Raw genomic sequence first — 22,746 nt, 5'->3', positions numbered from 1 at the left:
TTGGTTTTTGATCTTTCCATGGCATTGAGTGCAGAATATTGTGGGTCTTATTCTTTAAACACAACTGATTTTAAAGGCATATTATTTCATTTGTACTGGTATTTAGACAAACATTTCATGATAATGTTGCCTCGTTGATTTTCTGATGTGTTTTGAAGAAAAGCTGTTTAACCTGGAGTTTTCTGATCCATACTCATGTTTAAAGACTAAGTTCAGCTTATTATTAAACATACTTTGTCCACTGAGATATCCTCAATGCGACAATCAGCCCACCCTAGTGGTTACCTACAGTACTGCACATTATCTTCCCCTCTCTTTGTATTTGTGGTCCCTTCCTATTATTCCAAGTCATGGGGAAGGTGGTGCAGCAGTGGTCAGGGTAGAAGCTGCCAGATCAGGCATTTGAGATGCAGTGCTTGCCAAAATGATAAGCACATACACCTTACATGACATCATACAAGAAGGTTAATGGACTGAACAGGAGCAAGCAAGGGAAGGAAAAGGGATACAGGAGATATAGGCGTGTTTACAGCAGGTGAGGATGGGAGAGGAAAGGAAGTGTGGGAGGACAGTGATCAGCTGCATGCAGATTTACACAGGAAGCCTCAATAGGAAGATCTGCCTGGAGAGAGAGACAGACAAACGGGGGGAAGGAAAGAAAAAGAGACAGAAAAAAGAAAGTCATATACATTTGAGAGAAACAGGGAGAGCAAAAGATAGCAGAAAGAAGAGGTAGTACCCAGTGAATCAAGCTAATATAGTCAGAAGGAACATGTCTGGAGTTATTTTATTTATGGTGTTTTCATTGAGCATTAGTTGTGTGTGTGAATGACAGCACCCTGGGGCCTGATTTAGACTTCATGAGATGTAAAATTCACCAGCTAAACTTAGATTTACCCTGTAAACACTATACTATCTTAAAGAATATGAAACATACTTTTATATTTGATATAAAACCTCCAAGTTGAGTGTTGTGTTATTGCATATTCTAGTTTTACTAACAGTAGATGATAATGTAATGAAAAATAATGTTACATTATTTGTGCATATTAAATCTTAATATTACAAACTATATTTGCTCTATTGTCCTTGTAACATGGGGTGTGACTATGTAATAACTGCACAACACAAACAAAAGCAACCAAATGAGTAATAGTAGGATAAAGTAAAATCCAGAAAAAGAGAAAACTTAATTCCCCTCATATGGGTCTTTCCCAGAGCAATATTTTTTCATACACATAAGACTGTAATCTTTTACTCTCAGCTGGGATTTATGACTTAATTCCAAAAAAAATGACAAAGACCATTGATCCAAGACTGATGCTTTTTTGTATTATTGCGCAAATTGTCCCACAGTACACTCACTGAGTGCAGGTATTTTTAGGGTAGGAAGTCCCAGGAAAAAAAAAACAACTTTTTTTCACCCTGGCAGCTGACAGGGTTACAGCTAAAACCTCCAGTACCAGGGAGCCTCTAAAATCATTGTGATGTTTTAGTCTGCTCCAACTCTATTAACCCATCAATAAATATATAGATTTTACAGGTGGATCTTTCAAATTGCATTTCAGAATTACTGCAGATACAGTAGATTCAAGACAGCATTGCAGTGACTTAAATAGTTATTTAGCTGATTGTGACTGTGGTTTAATGAGCTATTGTTGATTTGTGATTCATATAGCTGTATTCTGTAGAAAATAAACTGGATATTTATTAAGGAGTGTCTTCAGTTTTTGTTTTTTTTTTTTTTTTTTTTTTTTTTTCTTTCTTACCTGCTCAGGACTTTTAGCTGGCTGAGGCCTCTGGCTGCAGGCTGTAGAGTTTGGCTGGGTCCTGATTGCCACAGACATCAGTTGTTAACACAGAATTCACATTCTGACACATGCTACCCATCACACCAGAATCACAGGAAGCCAAAGCATCAGCGAAGCCAACAAGGGGCCAGCGAAGGAGCAGAGAGACAGCAATGAGAGCAGTAAATCAGTTTTGTTACAGCATTTGATCTTAAAACAGAAGAGGAGATCAGTGCATGAAGGATGAATGTGACATGTTCTTTGCGCATAACTGACTATTATCAAACATAGTAGAGGAATGTAGTTCTTCTAATCTCTTCTGATTTAATGTATAGCTTCTCCTCTGTTTAGAGAAATTCAACTGAAACATCACAAAAGGGACAAAAAAAAAAAAAAGATACATTTCAGAGATTTTTGCTCAAAGCTGACAAAATGAAATTCTGCCATGAGATAGAAACAAACAGCAGGAGAGGTTTTGCAGAAATGGAGCACCAGTCTTACCTGTTGTCATTGATATCTGTGGTGTTTCCTGTGGACAGAAAGAGGTGCATGATGAGGTGGGCAGATGTTCAGTAGGGTTGGTGGTGTGCAGACTAGGGATGCACTGGGTTTGTCACACGCACACACACAAGTTTAAATGAAATAAAGCCATTGAAAATAGATGGCTTTGGCTGAATAATATCATACATAAATGAGTAAAGTATGATCAGTGTGTTTAAAAAGAAACCCTACAGTAGATGCATTTCAGCATGTTTAGCTGGTTTAATGAGTTGGCTACAATCAAGAAATCTCATGCTTGACTAGATAATAAATCTTGAGTTAAAATTAAATAATAGAGATTTAGCTTTGATTTCTCCACTCTCCCATAAGCTCGTATTAAAATTCATGATTTCAACAGCATGAAAATTACTATTACTATCAAAAGAATTTGAATTCAGAATATATTACAGTGCCCAAGCACTTTTATTACAAAATTATTTTAATTATAGTCTTACAATACAAATATTTACAAGATGACTTATAGCATCTGAGCAAATGCCCAGTATTGTATTTGTATGCCATACAGTAGTAAATGTTACTGTTTTCTCTAGAATGTTCTTGTTGGCAACAAAAACAATATTCAGCCTGTTTCAATTCTTTGTACCATCAGTGATGTCCGATATTCAATAAAAGGAAGACACTGCTGCAGCAGATTTATATATTGGTTCTAACCTTGTTTCTGACTTTTATTGATATTCTCAAAGAATCAAAGAGGTGTGCTGTTGTTAGACAACTCTACAACTGTCATCACTGGGTCAGAGGCTTAGGTGGCCACTCAGCCTGTCTGGTTTGCTATCTGTCTGGCTGAGTAATGACACAGCAAGCCTAATCTATCTCCTCCTGAGTCTGTTGCTGATGGGCACAGAAGGCGCACGCTTACACAAACATGCCTCAATCTGCAGCAGTATCCCATAATGAACTGCACTTTTTCATAACACAGCAGTCTGTATTCTGCACTAACTATATGTGAACACTTAACATATGCTGAAACCCTTCTCTTTGCTCACCAGTGGTTCAGAATTACATATAGGACCATTGACTTTCAGCCCATTGCACAAAGCAACAGTACAGGAAAAACAGTGGGACAAATTATCATAGCAGCAGGGCAATCATTGGTTTAAGTACCAGCATGTTGTAGGAGTATATACAACAACATTCAAACATAATGGGGGGTATATAATGGCATAATGGCAATCACATAAAAATAAACAAACCCCCCCCAAACTGATTGTGATTGTAATATTTCTTATTTTAACAGACTAGAGCTCACCATTTTCTGAATCGAGCATCTCTGAAATGTTGTTTTCTGCTTGGCTTGCTGGTACATCTGGAAGCCTACAAGCCACCAGAAACAGATGCTTTTGTTAGTGTAGCTAAGAAATTATCTTACAAAATGTTGATCTTTATTTCAGCCTTTGAATTAAAGAAGATACATTTGTAATTAAATTCAGCAATAGAAGAGAAGCAATGCTTACATGGCCAGAAAAAAAGCCCATAAAACAGGTTATAGAAAAACACACGTTGCATTGTATACATTATACACAGTACATATTTAAGTACTATGTAGGTTTATTTTCTGAGCAGGATATGTGTTACTTGCAGGCACTGCTGTACTAGAATAATAACTTTTATAGTTATAACTAACAGTAAATGTAACTAAACTTGAACTAACCAGACAAACTAATCTTAATTCAAGAGTTACTTGTTACCTATTTCCAGAGCTTTCAGCTGCATTGCAGTTTTCAGCAGTGGGCATTGTAAAAAACTAATAATGTCAACACACAAACGTGAGTTTGAATTATTTTGCCAAGACACTATGTCCAAGGTATTCAATATTATTCTTTCTGTAATGAAAGTATGATAACCTGTGAAATCTCCAGAAATGGTAAGTAAGAGGAGATTAAGTTAAGATTATTTATTTCAGGCTTAGCAAACAGATATTCATAAAAAATGAGATCTGGTTGAAAGTGCAGGGAAAGTTAGCAAATGGCCCTTGAGATAAAAATTGATTTCTTAAACTACAATTTCTAAAGTCAAGAAGGTGACAAAGAGCTTTGAAAAAAGCAGGAAAGTAGACCTTGAGTTACAGAAAGATTAGTCAAAACCTAGTCTTTCTTTAAATGCACATGGTACGGTCTCCACTCACATGCTGTTCTGAACATCATTGTCATGTGTGTCCTTCGGAGAGTTGAGGGGTTCGGCAGTGCTGTTCTGGTTGGACTTGGACTCAGGTAACTGGTGGTCAGTCTCTGCTGTTGCAGGAGCAGCAGCATCATCGGCTTGCTTGTTGTTGCTGTTGTGGAAAACAGCATTGCAGAAAGAAATGGGGTGGTCACTGTAGCCTCGGATGAAGAAGGGGTTGGTGGGAGAGCAGGCTGGGTAGTGGCCAGGACGCACAGCCTTGGCTGTAAGCGATAGAGAATTTATTTATTGACTGACCCATTCAACCAGAAAAGACAAAAGCATTATATCTGTTCTTCCCTAAAGAGGTAGTGCCTCACAGCCTTCTGTGGCACAAAATAAAACATTTTTTAATGGGATTGGAATCACAAGATATATTAATAAACAATACAATATCACAGTTACTCTCAAATAATTAGGTATAATTCTAGAATGAAAAACATTATTCTACAAACCCTCTCAAATCAATAACTCACTTTCCCACAACAGTATACTTCATTTCACTTGCACAAAATTCCATTTTTTTGTTGAACCTCTGTTAAAGTAAATCTGTGATCAAAATCAATTACTGTGTTTATCTAAACAATTGTTTTTCTCTCAGAAGAGCAGGCTCATTATGTAATTCTTTAAAGGCAAATTATTGAAGCCAACATCCATACGCTTTCAGCATTTTGAGCAGGATGTTATGATCATAAATCCACCTAACCCATGATGTATTAGGGTGCCACTGGGTTGTAGAATTTCACTTCTGTGAGTTGTCAAACATATTTTTACTGTCCCACAATAATGAACCTGAGTCTCTGGTAGTTTCAGTTCCTGTACATGGAAGAAGACAAACTGAAAACTGTCAGTAAGGTACAGCAACTCACTAACAAAGGCGCATGGAAATATGGCGATCTGGTGAATGGAAGGAAGGAAATCACACATGGCAGTGCAGTGAGGGTAGAGAAGTGCTGCCTATGAGCAAACACAATGGAAATGTGGAAACAATAGCATCTTCACTCGAAAAGATTTGATGTGATGAAATATTATGGCCAGTTGAATATTTCAAGTGGTGGTAAGCGCAACCACTCATATACTTAAATTGACTTTCTAAAGTGGCTCTTTTAGTAAACTATATAAATCTTATGTCACTCAATTTGCTGCAGAGGAAAGTGAGACTTTATTACTAAGCAATGTATAATCAAATTTACAGTGCATGCAATGGACTTTGTCATATTGACATATATAGCTGCCTTGGTTTAAAAAAAAAAAAAAAAAAAGTAATTCTGAAAAGTTATGCACTGGTTAATGAATTTCATTAATTGTGAAACATGATTCAGGGCTTTTTGTAGTTGCACTGAACAGTAAATTGCTGTAATTTTCAAAAAATGACTTTTAAAAAGTATTTAAGAAAATGTAGTTAAGCAAATGAGTAAAGGTGTGTCTGCATAAAATTCAATGGAAAGGCTTGCAGACATGAAAGCAATTACACAGCATGTGTGCGATTTCATTGAGCTCTGCACTGCAAGAATCAGAATAATTAATGTCCTAAACAGTGATGTGGCAAGATCATTAGTTTAACGCACGTTCATATGCACAGATCTGATTTTAATCTATTATTGCCTACCTACAGGTTAACATATACTTCTTTACAGTGATTTTATCAGATTACATCCTAAAATGGTTGTATCTCTGAACGGGATGTCTTTAATACCAATTTGTGCAGCATGGGGCCGACGGAAGAGATTGCGGGACTTCATCACATCTTTGATTCTCTCCACCTCCTGTTGGTAACGATGGCGATCCTTCATGGCACCTTCCTTTGCCTCCTTCAATGCACCCTCAAGCGCCTTAACTCGCTCAGCTGTAGACCGAAGACGTTTCTCCAGTTTTGGAAGCTCACAGCGAAGATCTGCATTGTCACGTACCAGCTGACACACACACACACACACACACACAAGATCACGTGTATGTTTAACCCAGGGAGTGAAGGAAGATGTCAGTGACTATTCAATATATCCTCTCAACAAAAAATACAGATCTTTCTTTTCCAAGAGTGTGTGTACACATATATATATTTATTCACAAAACAGCAGATGTGGCAAAGTGACCACATAACTCCCGTGTTTAAACTGGAATCTTTGTCAGTTACAGCTAAAAAGGTGCAGTGGGGGGAAACAGAGGAATGTCAAGTATGACCTGCTGGGAAAAGACAGTCTACTCCATCTTGTAAACATGCAGAACTAACACAAATTAAAGTTCCCCTGAAAATAAGAGCAAACAGAGGACAATTTATATAAATAAATAAGAGTTCACCTTCAATCTAACAAGATAATTCAAACAAAGCCAAGTAAATAATGTTGACTACCTGTTCAGACACTGATGACATTATCTATAGTTGGATTTTTATAAAGTAAAGAGCATACACAATATTTTTATTCTCACTCATATCCTGAAACTAATTTCTACAACTTCATTCTTTTGACTATAGAATAGCTTTAGGTACAAACAATCTGGGGCATGCAATGTAAACTCTAGCACAGAAAAATAGATTTGTTTCTTTATGGTTATAGCTGTGGGGGAGAAAAAAAAAAAAAAAAAATCAATGTGGTGATTTATTGATGTATTGACCTGTTCTCACACGGCTTGTTTCCTATAGGTCAGAAAGATAAATGTGAAAAACCCAATGACTGAGCACCTTAAACACAGAGTCAGCTGCTACGTGATCATGAAAACTAATCCAAACCATGCAGAAATACTGAGTACAAGACCCGAGGGTTTAGAAAGCTGGCAAAGTTCTAACAAGCAAACAGATCCACCTGAGGTTTGGCAGTGCTAGATTATTGTTTGGTGGGGAGTCATTTTAAAAGAAAGCAATAAAACAACGACACGATTCCCACAGGAGGTAAATGGTGTTATAAGAGACATGATGACAGGTGTGTAGATGTGTGTGTGTGCGTGCAGACAGATGGATAGGAGACAGACATTATTATATTTTTGCAGGGGCAGAGAAACTCATACTGTATGTAGCCCTGGTGTTATGTCCGCTACATGTCTTTGGGAGCCTTATCACTTTCCAATTGGGAATTTGCTGATTTATGACCAATGATTTCTTCTTCCATTCACCCACTATCCGCAGGTGGTGGATGGGAAGGATTCCCTCAGTTTCCCACTTTAGGATTGGTTTTCTGCCTGACAAACCGCTGCAGTGCAGCCCTTACCAATCTGCCAGCCTGAGTATATGTGCCAGTCTGTGGAATATTTAATGCCTCAACATTTACACTATTGCTGTAGTCCATTTAGGAATATTAAAGAAAGTTGTGAAAAATGTGTGTGTGTGTGTATATGTCTAATCCTTTTAAGCATGTGGTTCCTTTTGGGAGTTTGTGTGAGTCTGCTGGAGACAGGAGACTGTTAAATACTTTTACCTGCACCTGCAGCATTAGGATGAATTCATTTTTGAATTTTTTTATGCTGTGTGGCTTCCTTACCCTGAAGTCAGCATGGTTTAACACCTCCTGCTGCACTGTTTTCAAGGAGACTTTCATGTGAAGCTGCCGAGATGATTGATGGTACTACCATTTCTTTTGCCTATAGGCAAACAATGACAAACAGTGCACACTGCTCTGTGTTTTAATTTAGCTCACGTTTTTTTTTTTTGCTCCTCTCATTTTCTATTCAGCTAAAGCATTTCTGCCTTACTGCTTAACCTTGGCTTCCAGACTGAGGCAAAACAGATTTTCCTAATTTTTAGCGATAACAGATAACGTATTTATTGCCTTAGTCACTATATATAGTTTTAAGTTTGCTGCTTGTTACCTGTTTGTGAACTTTTGTAAGCTGGTCCAGGTTGTTTTCAAGAAAGGAAATCTTCTGCTTCTGGGTGATATATCCCCCAGTATCATCAGGCTCCAACTCCGCACTCTGTCAGCAGACATAATTTCTTAGACTTTTTTAAAAAAAAAAAAAAAAAAAAAAAACACTACTGTACTGTAGTGTACAAAAGTCACATGTACTGCAGTTTTAATTATATGTGGAAGTAAAGCTGTTATTAAGTGCAGTTAAATTGTGCCTGGCCTACTTTTCTAACTCGAGTCGTGAGGTCTTGAACAAAAAGCTTGCGGAGGTTGTGCAGGGTGTGGAGCTCACGAGCCTGCAGTGTGAAGAAAAAGACAAAATAAAGAGTTCATTAAAAAGCAGTTGGAGAGTGTTTAGTGAATCAGTGGCCAAGTGGATTGTCACAGAAAATAATGACTTACAACAGTCTCTTCTAGCCCTTTGAGATCCTGCTTTGACTGCTCATGTCGCTCATGGAGAAATCTAGATAAACAGAGTCATACAGACTGATGAACTTCAGAATGGACTTCTCTTTACCAAAGTGATTACCAGATTCTTGCCAGAATAATTCATGAATGAAGAACAAACACAGAATGGACTACCTCCCTACATTTGTGGGCTGTTACCCATCTGCCATCTGATGCAATATGCTGCAAAGGTCAGTGTAGGAAGAGGCCTATTAGCAAGCAGCTGCTATCTTATTCAAAAGCTCCTTAATGGAGATGTAAAAAGAGTACGACACCAAGGATTTAAAAAAAAAAAAAAAAAAAAAAAAAAGCAGCAAAGTGAGGTGAAAAATGGTTGTATCTGCCTAATTTTAGCTACAATCTGTATCTCTGTATTAACACCACAGAGAGAGGCATAGGCTGTAAATACAATGAAAGGCAGAGCTGCAGAGCGAGAGGAAAATAAATAGACAAAAGGAAGACAAATGACAGAGAGAAATGGAAGATGTGAATCAAAAGAGGCAGCACGCCCACAGGTCTCCATATGGTGAAGTGTTTGAAAGCGAGCCAGGACAGTAAAGCACAGACTCACGTCAGTTCCTCAAGCTGCCGGCTCTTGTGATGTTCTCGGCTCTTGAGACATTCAAAATCATCATGCAGTTGCTCCAGCTCCAGGTGCTGCTTCTGGTTAGAGCTAAAAAAGTGAAAACAATCACATAGGGGTACACACAGGAATTTAGCTAGAAGGAATTTTAGTACTATTTGGCTAAATGCAAATGAGAAATAGAATATGTAGTAGCACCTGGAAATGGAAGTCAAATCTCTTCAATACAACCCTTTATTTAACTTGCCATCTGTTACAGTATCTTCATGTCCATGTTAGAGTTTTACCACTGTTTTATTTACAAAAAACATTTCAGATCATCAGTTTTGGCAGGTCACTTGGGTACTTGGGTGACCGAAGTGTTTGATTAGGTCAAAAAAAAAAAAAAAAAAATCATGAAAGTGTTCCTTTAGGGTACAGACATCCTGATTTTCACTTGGCACAAAGACGCATTTTTCATTTTGCCGTCCTCTTCTGATCTATGACTTACTGTAATAAAACACTTAAAACCATATTTAAAGGATCATGTTTAAGCTGCTTATCCAAATCAGACTGCCGCATCAGGACAAGAAGAGCACATCCCAAATGCTTTTTCTATTCAGAAATTATCTGCAGCTGTTCCTTGGCTGTAACCAGACACTCTCAGTCCAGCTGGGAAATGTCATTTGGTCCCTTGTGAGTATCGGCTCTGCTGTCCCTTCTCAGTCAGGGCGGGTACATCACTTTTTCCAGAATGAAGCATTTGAAGGAGCTGCTTTTTATAGAGCCCAAATCATCCCTATGCTTCCTAACAACTGAGGTTCAGCAGCAGCCCAACACCAAAGTCCTCCCACACTGCAGTTCTCTCACCATGTTAACCACCCACACATATTGATTTCAGCCCCTCCTCCTGCTAAAGCAGGGCTTATATTTTTTTAAGAATTCAACTGCAGAGACCATGAAAGACCGATTTTAGCATTTTCACACTGCAACGTTGATCTGAGTCTACAGACAGCTGACTGGGTGGGGTAGGCTGCCTCTGGAAACATATCACTTGCACTAGATATCATCACTTTCTAACTGGATGTAAATATGCTCAATTAAATTTGGTTTTTTTTTTTTTGGTGCATTGATATCTGTGCTTTAAGCTCATCATGTAAATGCTCTCTTAATACTGCTTTGCATGCTAAGAATTCCTAGTTTTGTATAAGGAAAAGGGAGAGAAATACTCAGTTAAGTCGTTGATGATCTTCTGCTTCTCATTGATCTCATCTCGCAGGCGGCCAAGCTGTTTGCTGTGCGCCTCACGGTGTAACTCCATCTGTTGCTCCAAAGCCCTCTGAGGTATGTGCAACAACAGTGGGTGAGAGACATACACAGATAGAGCAGACTGTACTAAGAGGTGGGAATAAAAGGAAAACTAAATGACTACATAAGAGGAGAACATTACACACACCAGCACACGTGGATATACGAGACCACATGGACACTGTACACATGCGCTCACACAAATTAAATCATATAGTGAAAAATAAATACTGCCAGGTGTACAGGAGGGATAGCAGCTGAAAACTGCATGTGTTGCATGATTACTTAAAGGCTAGATAAGCAGGGGTGTTAAGTGCTCAGGGATTCCTGGGATTACTATCTGCCTGTTTTTTTTTTTTTTTTTGTAATTTGGAAATTGCACCGTTAAAATTGATGCAAAATGTTAAATGAATCTAAAGGTATCACATTAGGCTCTGGTATTTTCTGACAAAAAATGTGCAAACTTTAGGGAAATAGACTGTCATGTCAAAATATAGGCCAGCAGCTCATTAGCTTAGCATAAGGACAGCAGGAGAAACAACAAAACCTGCCCATTAGCACTTTACAATTTATTTAAACAAATGGATCAATGATGTATTGACATTTTATAGACACTGCTTTTCAAATTGATGTGTATTGAGAAAATACTTTTGGGGCCACATGATGATCCCAGAAGATGCAGTCACTACTCCAAACTCACTTCACAGCCCAGCACAGTTCATGCCTGTTATTTTTGGACAAAGACATGCTAGCTGTTTCCACTCTATATGCTAGTGACTGTGGCTGCACCCGTATACAAGAATGACATTGGCCTTCTCATCTTATTTCTTGTGTCTGTATATTGGTCAGTTAGTTTGCTACCAGTTAAAAATCACAGTACTTTGCATGTTGAAACATCACACAATCATAGACACACACACACCTCATAACCACACATGCACACCTGAAGTTAGCGGAGTGCTGAGTGACAAAAGGTCACTACACTAAGGTGCTCTCACCGTTGTCATGGTTACAGTACCTTTATATTGCAGCAATCGTGCATAGATGTGAGATTCTCCCCCCTGGTCACCTGCGACATCCTCTCTGAAACACAAACACACAGTCTGATTTAGTTTCCATCACTTCAAAGAACATTACACCATTACACTGACTTACATAAATTTCCCAATGACCTACTCTAACCTTAACAGTAACCACTACTTGCCTATTCATAACCATTACCTTAAACCTAAACTTATCTTCATCCTAACTAAACCAATTTGTTATTCTAAAATGTAACAGTTTACATTTTGGGGATTGATTGTGGTCCTCATAAAGCTGTTGAGTCCCCATTGACTAGCTGTGTAAATAGATTTGTTACTACAACATAAAAAAAAAGACATAATATAGTGGTGAGAGAAACAAGGAAGAAACGGGAAAGAAACGCAGGGAGATAAAAGAAACACTGATGTAGATAAAAAAGGTGACGGTGACCTGACTTTGACAGCACAGCAGTACTGACGCTTGATATTGACAGTGGGGTCAGTGTGATCCAAGTCATGCCTTGGGTGTAATAATATCCATTATTCCAAATGACAACTATTGTGTCACGCTGATCTGATCTGTTGTTAACTCACTGCTGTTCCTGGTCTGATAATGAAATTACTGAACTCTCCACCTTGTACTAGGCTGTATGATCAACATGACCTGCAGCACTTCGTATTTTATCTACTTCTTTAATGACTCCAGAATCGCCTGGCTCAAGTGGGGGCCAAAATTGATTTACTTGCCCTTAAATTCACTGGTTATTTAATGCAGTTGTGGTGGACTCTTCAGGAAGAATGACTTACATTGCCTTTGGCCTGAATTCACAGTGTCCTGGGAGTATCTGCTGCTGGACTTCTCACAAATTTCTAATGTACCATTAATCTAGATGTGCTGGTGCTGTCAAAATGTTTGGGATCCTAAGCTGTTTATTGGCATTTACTCTTGTTTTTCTTTTTCTTGACGGGACAGAAACACCTCTGGCACGCACTAAAACCCTCCATTGAAGCTAATAAAATAGTAAGCGCAGAGGTACTTCCTTCCAGCTCAGTGGAGCTGAAACACAGTGACAGATTTGTTGTCTTTTTGTGTTTGGTTTGTCCAGACATGATTTTGTTGGACTGTGCCAGAGCATTAACCTTAAATTTGACTTTGACATCTCCAGTAAGCAATTCAGCAAGATTTACAGTGTCAATCTAAATATTGTCCAGTATGCAGTGAGTAACAATGTCACACAGGAGAGCATCGTTTATAATTTTAATCACTTCGGCATAATGTCATCTTGTATGGTTCAGTTGCAAGATTACTTTTAAACCCTATTTTATTGCATTTATATTGAACAAAGGCTCATTTTGCTGACTGTTTGACCATGTTGCTTGGATTTACTGCTGGAACCTTGTTTTTTGCCCTGATTTGTCAACCATACATCTTTTGGTTTACTTCTTCGACCGTATTGATACATTCCCCTTTTACCTTACAGTCTCTATAAATGTTAAACTCTTAGTTTGGTATTTTAATCATGTAGGTAAAATATCTCAGACTCACCCTGAGGGAAAGACACTTGACACAGTGACATAACTAAATTTGAAAAATAACTAAATTTGTTCACTGATCCCCTTATAATATATCATACTTCTGTGATCATGAGATACCATCAGATTTGCATTAGTGAGGGGAAGTGGGGAGGAAAAAAAAAAATTGACCTGACCTACATGGAATTTGTTTTGGACATTCATGTTTCCCTCCAGATCAAGTGCTGTAAGAACTTCTAGCACCATCATCAAATCAGAATTTTAATTTGGCTATTACTTTGAATGACCAAGCACCTGCAAAACTAATGACATTCTCATCATCTGCTTTAGTCACTGTTACTGAGTGCTAAAATATCTAACACACTATATTAAGGTAATAAAAATTAACATTATACCTTCTTACTTTTAGCATGTACAGGCAAGCGCTGTCAGTGTGAGAACGTTAACATGCTATTTAGTTCAAAGCTTCTCTTTTTATCTTTTAAGTTTTGCCTAATCACAACCCTGGATCTTCCAGGATAGCTCATATAGGAAATGAATGAATGGCTATGACTGGGTAAATATATTGGGGAAAACCAAATATTGTAATTCAGTTTTTTTTTTTTTTTTTTACTATAATGATAAGCATTACTTTACCTTGAGCTTGGAGTTTGGCCAGCTCCTCGCTCAGAGAGTCGTAACTGTCCTCCAGCTGTCTCTTCTTCAGCTCCACATTCTGCATGTACTCCGTTAGAGAGCGGATCTTTGCCTCATGCTGAAAGTCAGAGCACGGCATCTCAGATGCATAAAGTATACTGATGAGCAAAGGACTTTTTCCCAAGTGACACTTTATGCCAAGAATAAAATGCACTTTTTACTCTTTTTTTATTCAACAGATACAGTTTTCATTGAATATTCATGATCTTTGTTCATTAGGGAATTTAATACTGAAGACAGTAAAGTTTTACAAAATGATGGGTCCAGACAACCATATCACCACAAAACACACAATCCCTCAAGAGTCAGGATGCTTGCACAATGAAAATTTCTTATGGAGAAAAAAAAACAAACTTACATATAAAGAGCACACAGCTCTTCATCAATTAACACATAGCATAGCAATGTGTGACTGATGATATGTTCACCTGAAACATCATTTGTGATCATTCATATTCTGCATAGGAAGGTTTCAAAGTCTATGTTCCTGCTATTATCACATTAATTAAATAAAAAAAATCAAAATCATTTTTCCTTCACCAGTTGCAGTTTGGGTCAGTTCCTATTTCTATCAGTCTCTCACCTGGGAAATGAGGAGGTGACATGAGGACATCTCTCTTCCGGTCTCCTCCATCTTGCGATGACACTCCACCTTCAGGTTCTCCAGGTGGCGGCAGCGCTTCACCATGGACTTCACCTCTGACTTGATCTTACTGATGTAGAGCCGGGCCACTGTGAACTCCTCCTCAATCGCACCAGTGATCTCCATAGGCTGGAGACAAATGAGGCAGAGAGTAGGAGAGACAGTCTAAAGAGCAGTGGGGATGTTTGGTTAAGATTGAGTGGGGGACGATTTAAAGACAGCCAGGAAGTTAAAGAGAGAGTGAGATAACTTAGAAACACTTTCTGGCGTTTAGGATAGATATCCATTAGGTTAACAACATCGTTTAGCACATGCTATGATTCCGAAGCTCTGAAATTAACTGTGAAGGATGAACTACACATATCAGGAGAAATCTAAACATTACAGATGACACTGGATATGCTTATAAACTACTCTCAGATGTTATATGGGAAACTTCTCAGGTTTTAATAATTCACTCAGGCCAAGTGTGATAAAGCTGCTTTGGATATAAGCAGGGACAGAATATATATTGCATATAAATATAACTGTTAAACAGGGTAAACCGTTGAAACCTAAGCTGTTCTTCAGTTTTTACTCTCTTTTCCGACAGTGTCGCTACATGTCATATATTATAACTACATCACAGTTTGAACAAGGTGAGGACCCAAATGCAGGCAACACAACGGACACAAGACGAGGAGCGAGTGGTTTAATAAACAAGAAAAACAGGCAGGGAAACACACTGGGGAAGAACACAGTACCTGATAAATCCAAGAAAACAAAATCCAACAGAGGCAGTCCACGAAACACAGAACATGATCAGGAACTCAGTGTAAAACAAGTCAACAAGGTAGCTTGATGACAAGACCGAAAGAGAAGACAAGGCAACTCAATTACAAGAAGACAAGGTAACTCTTTCACAGGAAGACAAGACAAACCAGCAAAAGCAAAGAGGAGAAACTGAGGCTTAAATACAAAAAAAAAAAACTAGGACACCAAGCGAGACACAGCTGAAATCAGACACTGATTAACAAAGGTAAAAGTAACTAAATTAAGGGACAAACCCAGAACAGGAAACACTTCACAATAAGAGACATCAGACAGGAAACAGGGATTGTGACAAATTGTCAGTATAGATTTGAGTATTTAGAAATCACATAATTTTCTACCATGCTTTGGAGGATGTACACAACAAATTAGTTGTGAGGATTATACCTAATCCTTGTTTATTATTCCACCTAATGTTAAGTGTATTGTATCTAATGTCTGTCTTACTGGTTTGGCTGCATCATGAATGGTTTAATTATGTTTTTACCTATTAGATGTAAATATTAACTTTTTTATACTAGGGAATTATGCTGTATTATGCTAATATTTTCAAAGACATCAAGTATTTTATATGTGTCTTCTATTTTCTGTGTCTTTTGCAATATTTCTAGTAGGTGAATAAAATGTCTCTAAACCTGCAGCCTCTACTCCACTCACCAGCTTTATGTCTCTGTTTCCAACAATGGTGCTGAACTCACTCAGGTCCCTCATAAGCCCATTGAGAATCTCAGCGATGCGTTTCCTCTGGTGGCTGCTCACTTCCTGGATACGGGAAAGCTCCGCCTCTAAAGCCATCAGGTGAGCCTGCGACAGGAGAGCAGTGAAACGAGAGTGAACACGGAGGAAAACAAGAGACGAGAGAAGAAGGGGGAGAGTGGTCTGATGAGAGGAGGGAAACAAACAGAGCAGAAAGAAAAGCCAGAACAAGGGAATAATAAAGGGAGAGAATATTGTGTAAGACACAATTCACACAAGGGGTGTTGAGAGTCTAACCCTAAAAGCACACACAGCTGTGAGAGACATTTTAATCCCTGACATCATTCTTATCCAAGAAGAAGAAGTAGCAAAACATAATGGCTCTTAAATTACAAATCAATGAAATACCAAGATAGAAACTGATGGCATCAGTGCTGGATGAAAGTATCAGGGAGAGTGAATGATGGAGCTTCTTTTAACCTTTTCCATTTTGTACAGCAAGCAGTTTCCAAACAATGAAGTTGCACCAATGGCTTGAACACACTGAAACGATTTGGTTTCAATCGATAAGCTACAGGTCTGATAAAATAATGTGAAAGGAGGCTGGTGCAGTTGCTTTTGACTTGATTTGTCAATATGATTAAGATGAGAAACACATAAATGAGACCAAGAGAATTTCTCTATCAAAGTCAGCCTTAAAACCAGCCATTTATAATTAATGCGTAATTACAAAATGTAAATCACTCTCTTAGGTTGTTTAAAGCTTCAATTCACAAAAAAAACATCTTGTCTAAGTATATTCCTGGTCATGTTTCAGTGGTTTAGAAATGATTATGAGCAACAGCAAGATATTTGTTTCATCATTTCTAGTTTATCATACTTGTACTGCAACAGTTACTTAAAACTGGAGGTTTTTACTGTTGTTGAAAACACATATTCAAGGTGTATCATTTTATACTAAGTGGATAGGGTAGGATAAATGTGACTCTAAATTGTCCACAGGTGTGAATGAGACTGATGATCTGATTACATCTTAGCAGTAGCTAATGGATGGGTGGATGGATGTATGAATGGACATCTATCTATTATCTATTATCTATTATCACAGAAATAATGTATCTTTTTAATGTTGCTTTTTCAGATTCTTGTCCTATGGATCATCAGTCAATTGAGAACACCATTAACTTTTCACTAACTTTAAGTCTGTGGTCATTTTCCAGGTCACTTCCCATGTCAAAACATTAAATTGGGATAAATGCCAATAAATAATTAATTGAACTTGACTCAAGTATGAATAAGTAAAAAAAAAAAAAAAAAAAAGGAGAAGCAAGGTTAATAAAAAATGTTCAGTTTTAGTTGAAGAAAGATTTATGAAAAGATATCACAGAGAAGATTTGCTTGGTTAAATGATGAATGGAGTTAATCATAATGATGAAAGGGGCTGAAGCGGACAGATGGATGAAAGAAGGTGCTTAAAGGAGAAAATGAATGGCAGTGACAGTGAGAAATGATTTGGCCTCCTGCAGAAGAAGAGAGGAGGTTCCACTGAAGGCTGAGATGAAGACAACTGAGGAGACACTAGGGTGAACACGGTGACGAATGTATTCCATTGCACTATTTGTCTAAATCAGTGCCACCCCATTTCTACTGTAGACACAGAAAAAATTAAAAAGCTGCAAAACCAAATACTGGCATAACAGTTGGGACACAGAAAGTGGAGAGTTAGTCCTAAAGAGTCAGAAATAAAGACCCTGAGAGGCTGAAGATGTTTTTAGATTGCTTCATCTTTTCTCGTATTCAGTTTCACATCCTGTTTGACGTCAGGCGGTACCCCTTCACAAGGAATTGCATGAGGTGAGAGGTTACACCAGCACAGAGTGAAAAGCCTGTAGCAGAGATGTGCTAAGTGAGATGACTGAGCAGAAAGTGGTTTTCAGCTGTGTTTAGTGAACTAAATTGGGCATTTAGTAGTTACATTGTCAGCTCTTGTCATCAATTTCTGAACCTGTTTCTGAGAAAGATAAAGAGGGAGGGTGGACCACTCTGGCAGACTGTATAACAGTGAATGAAATATTAAAGAGGTTTTAAGAAGATGAATAATGATCCACTTGATCAATTCAGCCAGTCACAATAATCACATTAATGACTGATCAGTCTCATTAAGTTCTATTTGACTTTCTCTTCTCTTGCTTAAAGGAACTTTCTCATTTGCTGCACAAAGATCTGGTCACTTGCAAACCTTTAAAATAATCAATACATAAGTAAGAGTTGCACTATTTCATAACTTTGCTTCAGTGGTGAACTCCTCACACATCTTAAATTCCTGGAAAATGCAGCTTAAAAATCTTTATTACTTCTTTATAACAGATGTTTTCAAACTGTGAGGCATGTCTCTCTAATATATGGTTCATATTTTTAGATACTTTACTACACTTTAGTTGACAGCACTAACTGCTCCCCTTATGCAAACAAGGTATTCTGTCAAGAAAAGTTAGACATGTGCCCTATGGATTTGCAGTTGTCAGCATCTCCTAACATTTACTGTAGTGCAAAACAACCACAGTTGTGTTGCCACTGAGAGTAAATTTGTGGTCGAGCTAAATAAATAACAGTGCTGGCTGTAATATAAACCACTGGTGACTTTCTGTCAAGTTGTCGATTACTGTCTCGTATAATTATGACATATATTACAGGCTTTTACTTTGCTTATATTCAACGCCTTGAAGAAAAGATGGATTTCTTTGATTCCCTTTTTCCACTCCATTTTCCCCTAATCTTTTAGTTCTTCTTGCATGTATCTGATCAAGGCTGCGGACTGCACAATGTACCAGGATGTTCTCTCTTATCTTTCCTTCATGTCAATCTCTAATTTTACTCATTATCTCTTTCTAATTGTCATTTGAACCAGTAGTTCTACACATTCTGCAAAGATAGGGGCTTAATTGGACAGATTATTTCATATATTTCGAGGTTCCTTTTCTTCATTTTTTGGTAAAGTTACAACAATTACTTTCAAATCCTCCTTGTTCTCTTTTATTTTTATATTTTGCTCTGGTGTAGATTCATATAAATATTAACAATGGCCTGAAATACCAACCCACCATTTTCTTTGCAAGCTCTTCAGCCAGGAGCTTGTTCTGCATACTCTTCTCCTCAACCTCCAGGCTCTTCTGGTCATAGTTGACTGCCAGCTCCTCCAGGGCCTGGAGTACCTCCTTCACCTCCGCCTTTGCAGATTCATTCTCGGCCTGTAGCCTGCCGAGCTCTGATTGCACCTTCTCACTGTCACCTCTGGATGATGCTAGAAGCTGAAAAGCATTAAACAGCTAAATATAAACTGTAAATGAAGAAAAAGTTTAAAATTTAAAGTGGTATTGTGTGCAAAGGCTATGGTGTTATATTTGTGCCATATTTCTGAGCATGTAATGGGACACTACAGTATGAGCACAAGAAAATGCGCTCAGGAACATGATACAAATGTATTGCCATAAAAGGCAGCCTCTGCATTATTCACAATACATTTGGACAGATCATGTTACGCAATACAAGTGTAATGCAACAGATGAAAAACATTTTAAAAATCCATCTTTGAAAATCACTTGATAATGAAAGAGCTGCCATTATTTTTGTATTTGCTGGTAACTGTACTGCTGCTGCAGATGTAATTAAATAAATGTTGCTCTACCCAGGGTGCCAGCATGTTTGCCCTGTAGCACAAAGCTTCTATTTAGCCAAATTGATTTAAATTCATGTTACAGCATAGAAACTAAGGTTGGGTAGTTACTATCATATCAGCTTAACCCACAGCAGGACCATTTTGGAATATGGATGAACTAATTTTGCAAATGTGGAGTCTTTTTTTTGGTAGTGTATTACACACTAAAGCTTGCTTCAGCCCATTGGTTTAGCCACTGCTCTGAACACATGCTGTAAATACTCCTCTCAATAACCTTTTAGTGGGCTCAATTTAATTTGCTTGTTTTTTGGGATTTTTTTTTTTTTTTTGCAAAAGTAGCATATAGTGACAGACAAGCACATTTGCTGTATATATTTGTGTGATAAAGGGTTGTAACTAATTTGCTGCTACATAAAGACACAATATTCGCAAAGATGGAGAAATCATGCTCATCTGCAGTTAGCCCAGGCAGCTGAAACAGGCAACATGGCCCTTTCCCTTGTGACCAATGAAGACTCAATATGTATCAAAAAGAACAAACCTTTAGAAATCTTTGCCTCTTTCCTTCTCTCACTAACTTAATAGTGAGCAGCAATTGAAATGCATTCTAGTTTAAACAGCAGTTAGCACACAAATATACTCATGATTAAATAATGATCTTTATGTTTATCTTTAATTGCTCTCTGGCACCTGAAAAGAGTTTGTTTTCTCATTCATCTCAGTGGGAGGATAATAAACTTCTCACGGCTCACTTCTACTCAAAGTGTGACTTTGATTGCCACATTAGGACTTTTGTAGCCTACTGTGGGCTGTTTAACCAAACTGATGAAAGGATATGAAACAGAGGTCTTTTACCTCCTCCTGGTCAAGCATCTGCTCCTTCAGCTTCTCCACCATCTGGCTCTGGAGGTTGATCTCATCATCCTGAATGACACACAAGGATAGATGCAGTTCTGTTACAGCGTTATGTATTATGCAAACTGGTACAGTACAGACACTTCCATCTTGCACACTTGGTCCTGGATTTCGATGTAGAACACAACTATACATTTTCAGCTTGTACTATACTGTATAGGTCATAGATTTGCAGTAGTAGTACTTTCAGTGCTATTTAAGAAAAAACATGAATACAGTCTAACCATAATAGTATACCATAGTATATTAACAAGGTATATTAAATTACTGTTTAAAAAAAGCATTTATTTGATGGGCTGTAGTCAGCTGATCATGCCTATCACAACCGAAGAAGCAAGCTCTTGCAATACTAAACTTAACTGCTTTTAATCTGAAACACTGCATATAAAAGGAAAATCCACTTAACAGGTAACATATCCTGCATTATGTCTATATACATCACTATGACCTGCCCTGTATGTGCAACCACACATCTGGATATCCCTGCATGCGTCAGCATCAAAAACAATGTGGCCACAGCTTCAGCATATTTAATGAAATATTGATGAAAGCACAAACAAAAACAACACATAATAGCATTTTGGAGGAAGGTGTACATGTACATGAATGATGTATAATACTGTTTCCTATATTCTTTTCCTAAGATTTGCAACACAACGACTATGCATCTAATCCTGATTTCATTAACATGAATAATACATGTATGATTATGGCATGTGTGCATGTCATTAGAAAACTCCCAGCCACGGAGTTTAATCAGCTCTACATTCATGCATACAAATGGTTCTCATGCAGCATCTGTTCACTACCTTATCATCCAGTTGTTTGTAAAGCTTGCGGATCTCCTCCTCATACTTCTGTCGTTCCTCCTCTGAGATGTGAACCACAATGGAGGAGGCAATAGAGCAGGGGCTGCAGGGGCTACAGGGGGTGCAGGGGCTGCAGGGGCTACAGGGGCTGCAGGGGCTGGAGGGGCTACAGATGTCAAGAACTTGCTCCTCACACTCTGGAGTCACCAGGGGGACATTTTCACTCAGCTGTCCCACCACAACAACATTCTCACCTAAAAACAAAAGAGAAAATATTTGCCTTTTTACGGTACATGTGTTGGTCTCTGGCAAATCTTCCCCTACGGATTAATTTTTAAAAAAGGGATTAGTGAGTTAATCCTCAGCATATGTGCTTTCCACATTCCTGAAAGCATTTAAATTTCAGGTCTGACACATTTTAGTACCAGAAATGAGTATCTTTTTGTATGAGTCAAGTATTTCATAAATAAATAGAAGGGAGGCTGTTGAATGCAGTTAAAAAGTTACAAAATTAAGTATGCTAAGTGTGCACAAGAACAGGCACTTAATGGCATGAAAAACAGAGAACACAAACAGCTCAGACTGACAGCTGTTCTGAATTGGAATGAGTTTTAGACTTGATGTTTTTCTTCAGGCAGCATAAAGAATTTTATGTAGCACTGGAAATAATTTGAAAAATCTCATACCAGAAACAGTCAATACAACATACAAATGGAAGCAATACAATATTGACATACATGATCTTCTCACATAATGACATATAAACAATTAACAAACATACAAAACAATAATCTGGTAGTAGTTCATGAATAATACAATAATTTTATATCAATATCAAAGTCACAAAGCCATCAAAACAAAGCACCTCCAGAACTCTTAACTGAACTGAGTGCTTTGCCCCTTTAAGACAAGGTCAAAGACTGAAGACAATACATCCAGCTGACAGCTTTTGCAGATTAGGTCCTCCTGTCTAGTTGAAGGTGTCCTAATCAATAAAATCCTTTGTTAAATACAACCCAAACACTTCACTACACAGTATAGGAGGTCCCTGCTCTAGAATAAGGGATAAAGACATTTATTTAATTTCACTATAAGAGACAGTTGTCTTTCCACTATTTTAAAGAGTTTGGTAATATAATATAAGATGAAGGTCAACAGCAGCTGTCCCATTAAATTCCTGGCCTGAGTTAGGCAACAGTACAGGGAATAGTGAGGGCAAAATGCAGGCAATGATGTCAAAATGATCTACTGGCAAATTAAAAGTACTACATTTTGAGAC

At 37.9% G+C, this 22,746-nt stretch overlaps 1 protein-coding gene across 1 annotated transcript in view; it reads right to left on the bottom strand.

Annotated features, from left to right (window-relative positions):
- The window catches only part of kif5ab (kinesin family member 5A, b), a 50,109-nt gene continuing 27,363 nt past the window's right edge, over nt 1–22,746 (bottom strand). Inside the window, exons 12-29 of the mRNA XM_026307922.1 lie at nt 21,468–21,721; nt 20,599–20,667; nt 19,169–19,375; nt 16,029–16,175; nt 14,502–14,690; nt 13,859–13,976; nt 11,686–11,750; nt 10,589–10,698; nt 9,369–9,470; nt 8,753–8,813; nt 8,575–8,646; nt 8,313–8,417; nt 6,208–6,424; nt 4,477–4,735; nt 3,601–3,665; nt 2,292–2,319; nt 1,770–1,830; nt 1–622 (exon numbers count right to left, since the gene is read on the bottom strand). Coding sequence (XP_026163707.1) covers nt 527–622; nt 1,770–1,830; nt 2,292–2,319; nt 3,601–3,665; nt 4,477–4,735; nt 6,208–6,424; nt 8,313–8,417; nt 8,575–8,646; nt 8,753–8,813; nt 9,369–9,470; nt 10,589–10,698; nt 11,686–11,750; nt 13,859–13,976; nt 14,502–14,690; nt 16,029–16,175; nt 19,169–19,375; nt 20,599–20,667; nt 21,468–21,721 — 2,225 coding nt within the window. The 3' untranslated portion in view covers nt 1–526. The remainder of the gene's footprint in view (nt 623–1,769; nt 1,831–2,291; nt 2,320–3,600; nt 3,666–4,476; nt 4,736–6,207; nt 6,425–8,312; nt 8,418–8,574; nt 8,647–8,752; nt 8,814–9,368; nt 9,471–10,588; nt 10,699–11,685; nt 11,751–13,858; nt 13,977–14,501; nt 14,691–16,028; nt 16,176–19,168; nt 19,376–20,598; nt 20,668–21,467; nt 21,722–22,746) is intronic.

This window comes from Mastacembelus armatus, chromosome 5 (genome assembly GCF_900324485.2).
Source record: "Mastacembelus armatus chromosome 5, fMasArm1.2, whole genome shotgun sequence".
Taxonomy (NCBI): domain Eukaryota; kingdom Metazoa; phylum Chordata; class Actinopteri; order Synbranchiformes; family Mastacembelidae; genus Mastacembelus; species Mastacembelus armatus.
The sequence above is the reverse complement of the archived record's forward strand: the minus strand, read 5'-3'. Positions and strand labels throughout refer to the sequence as shown.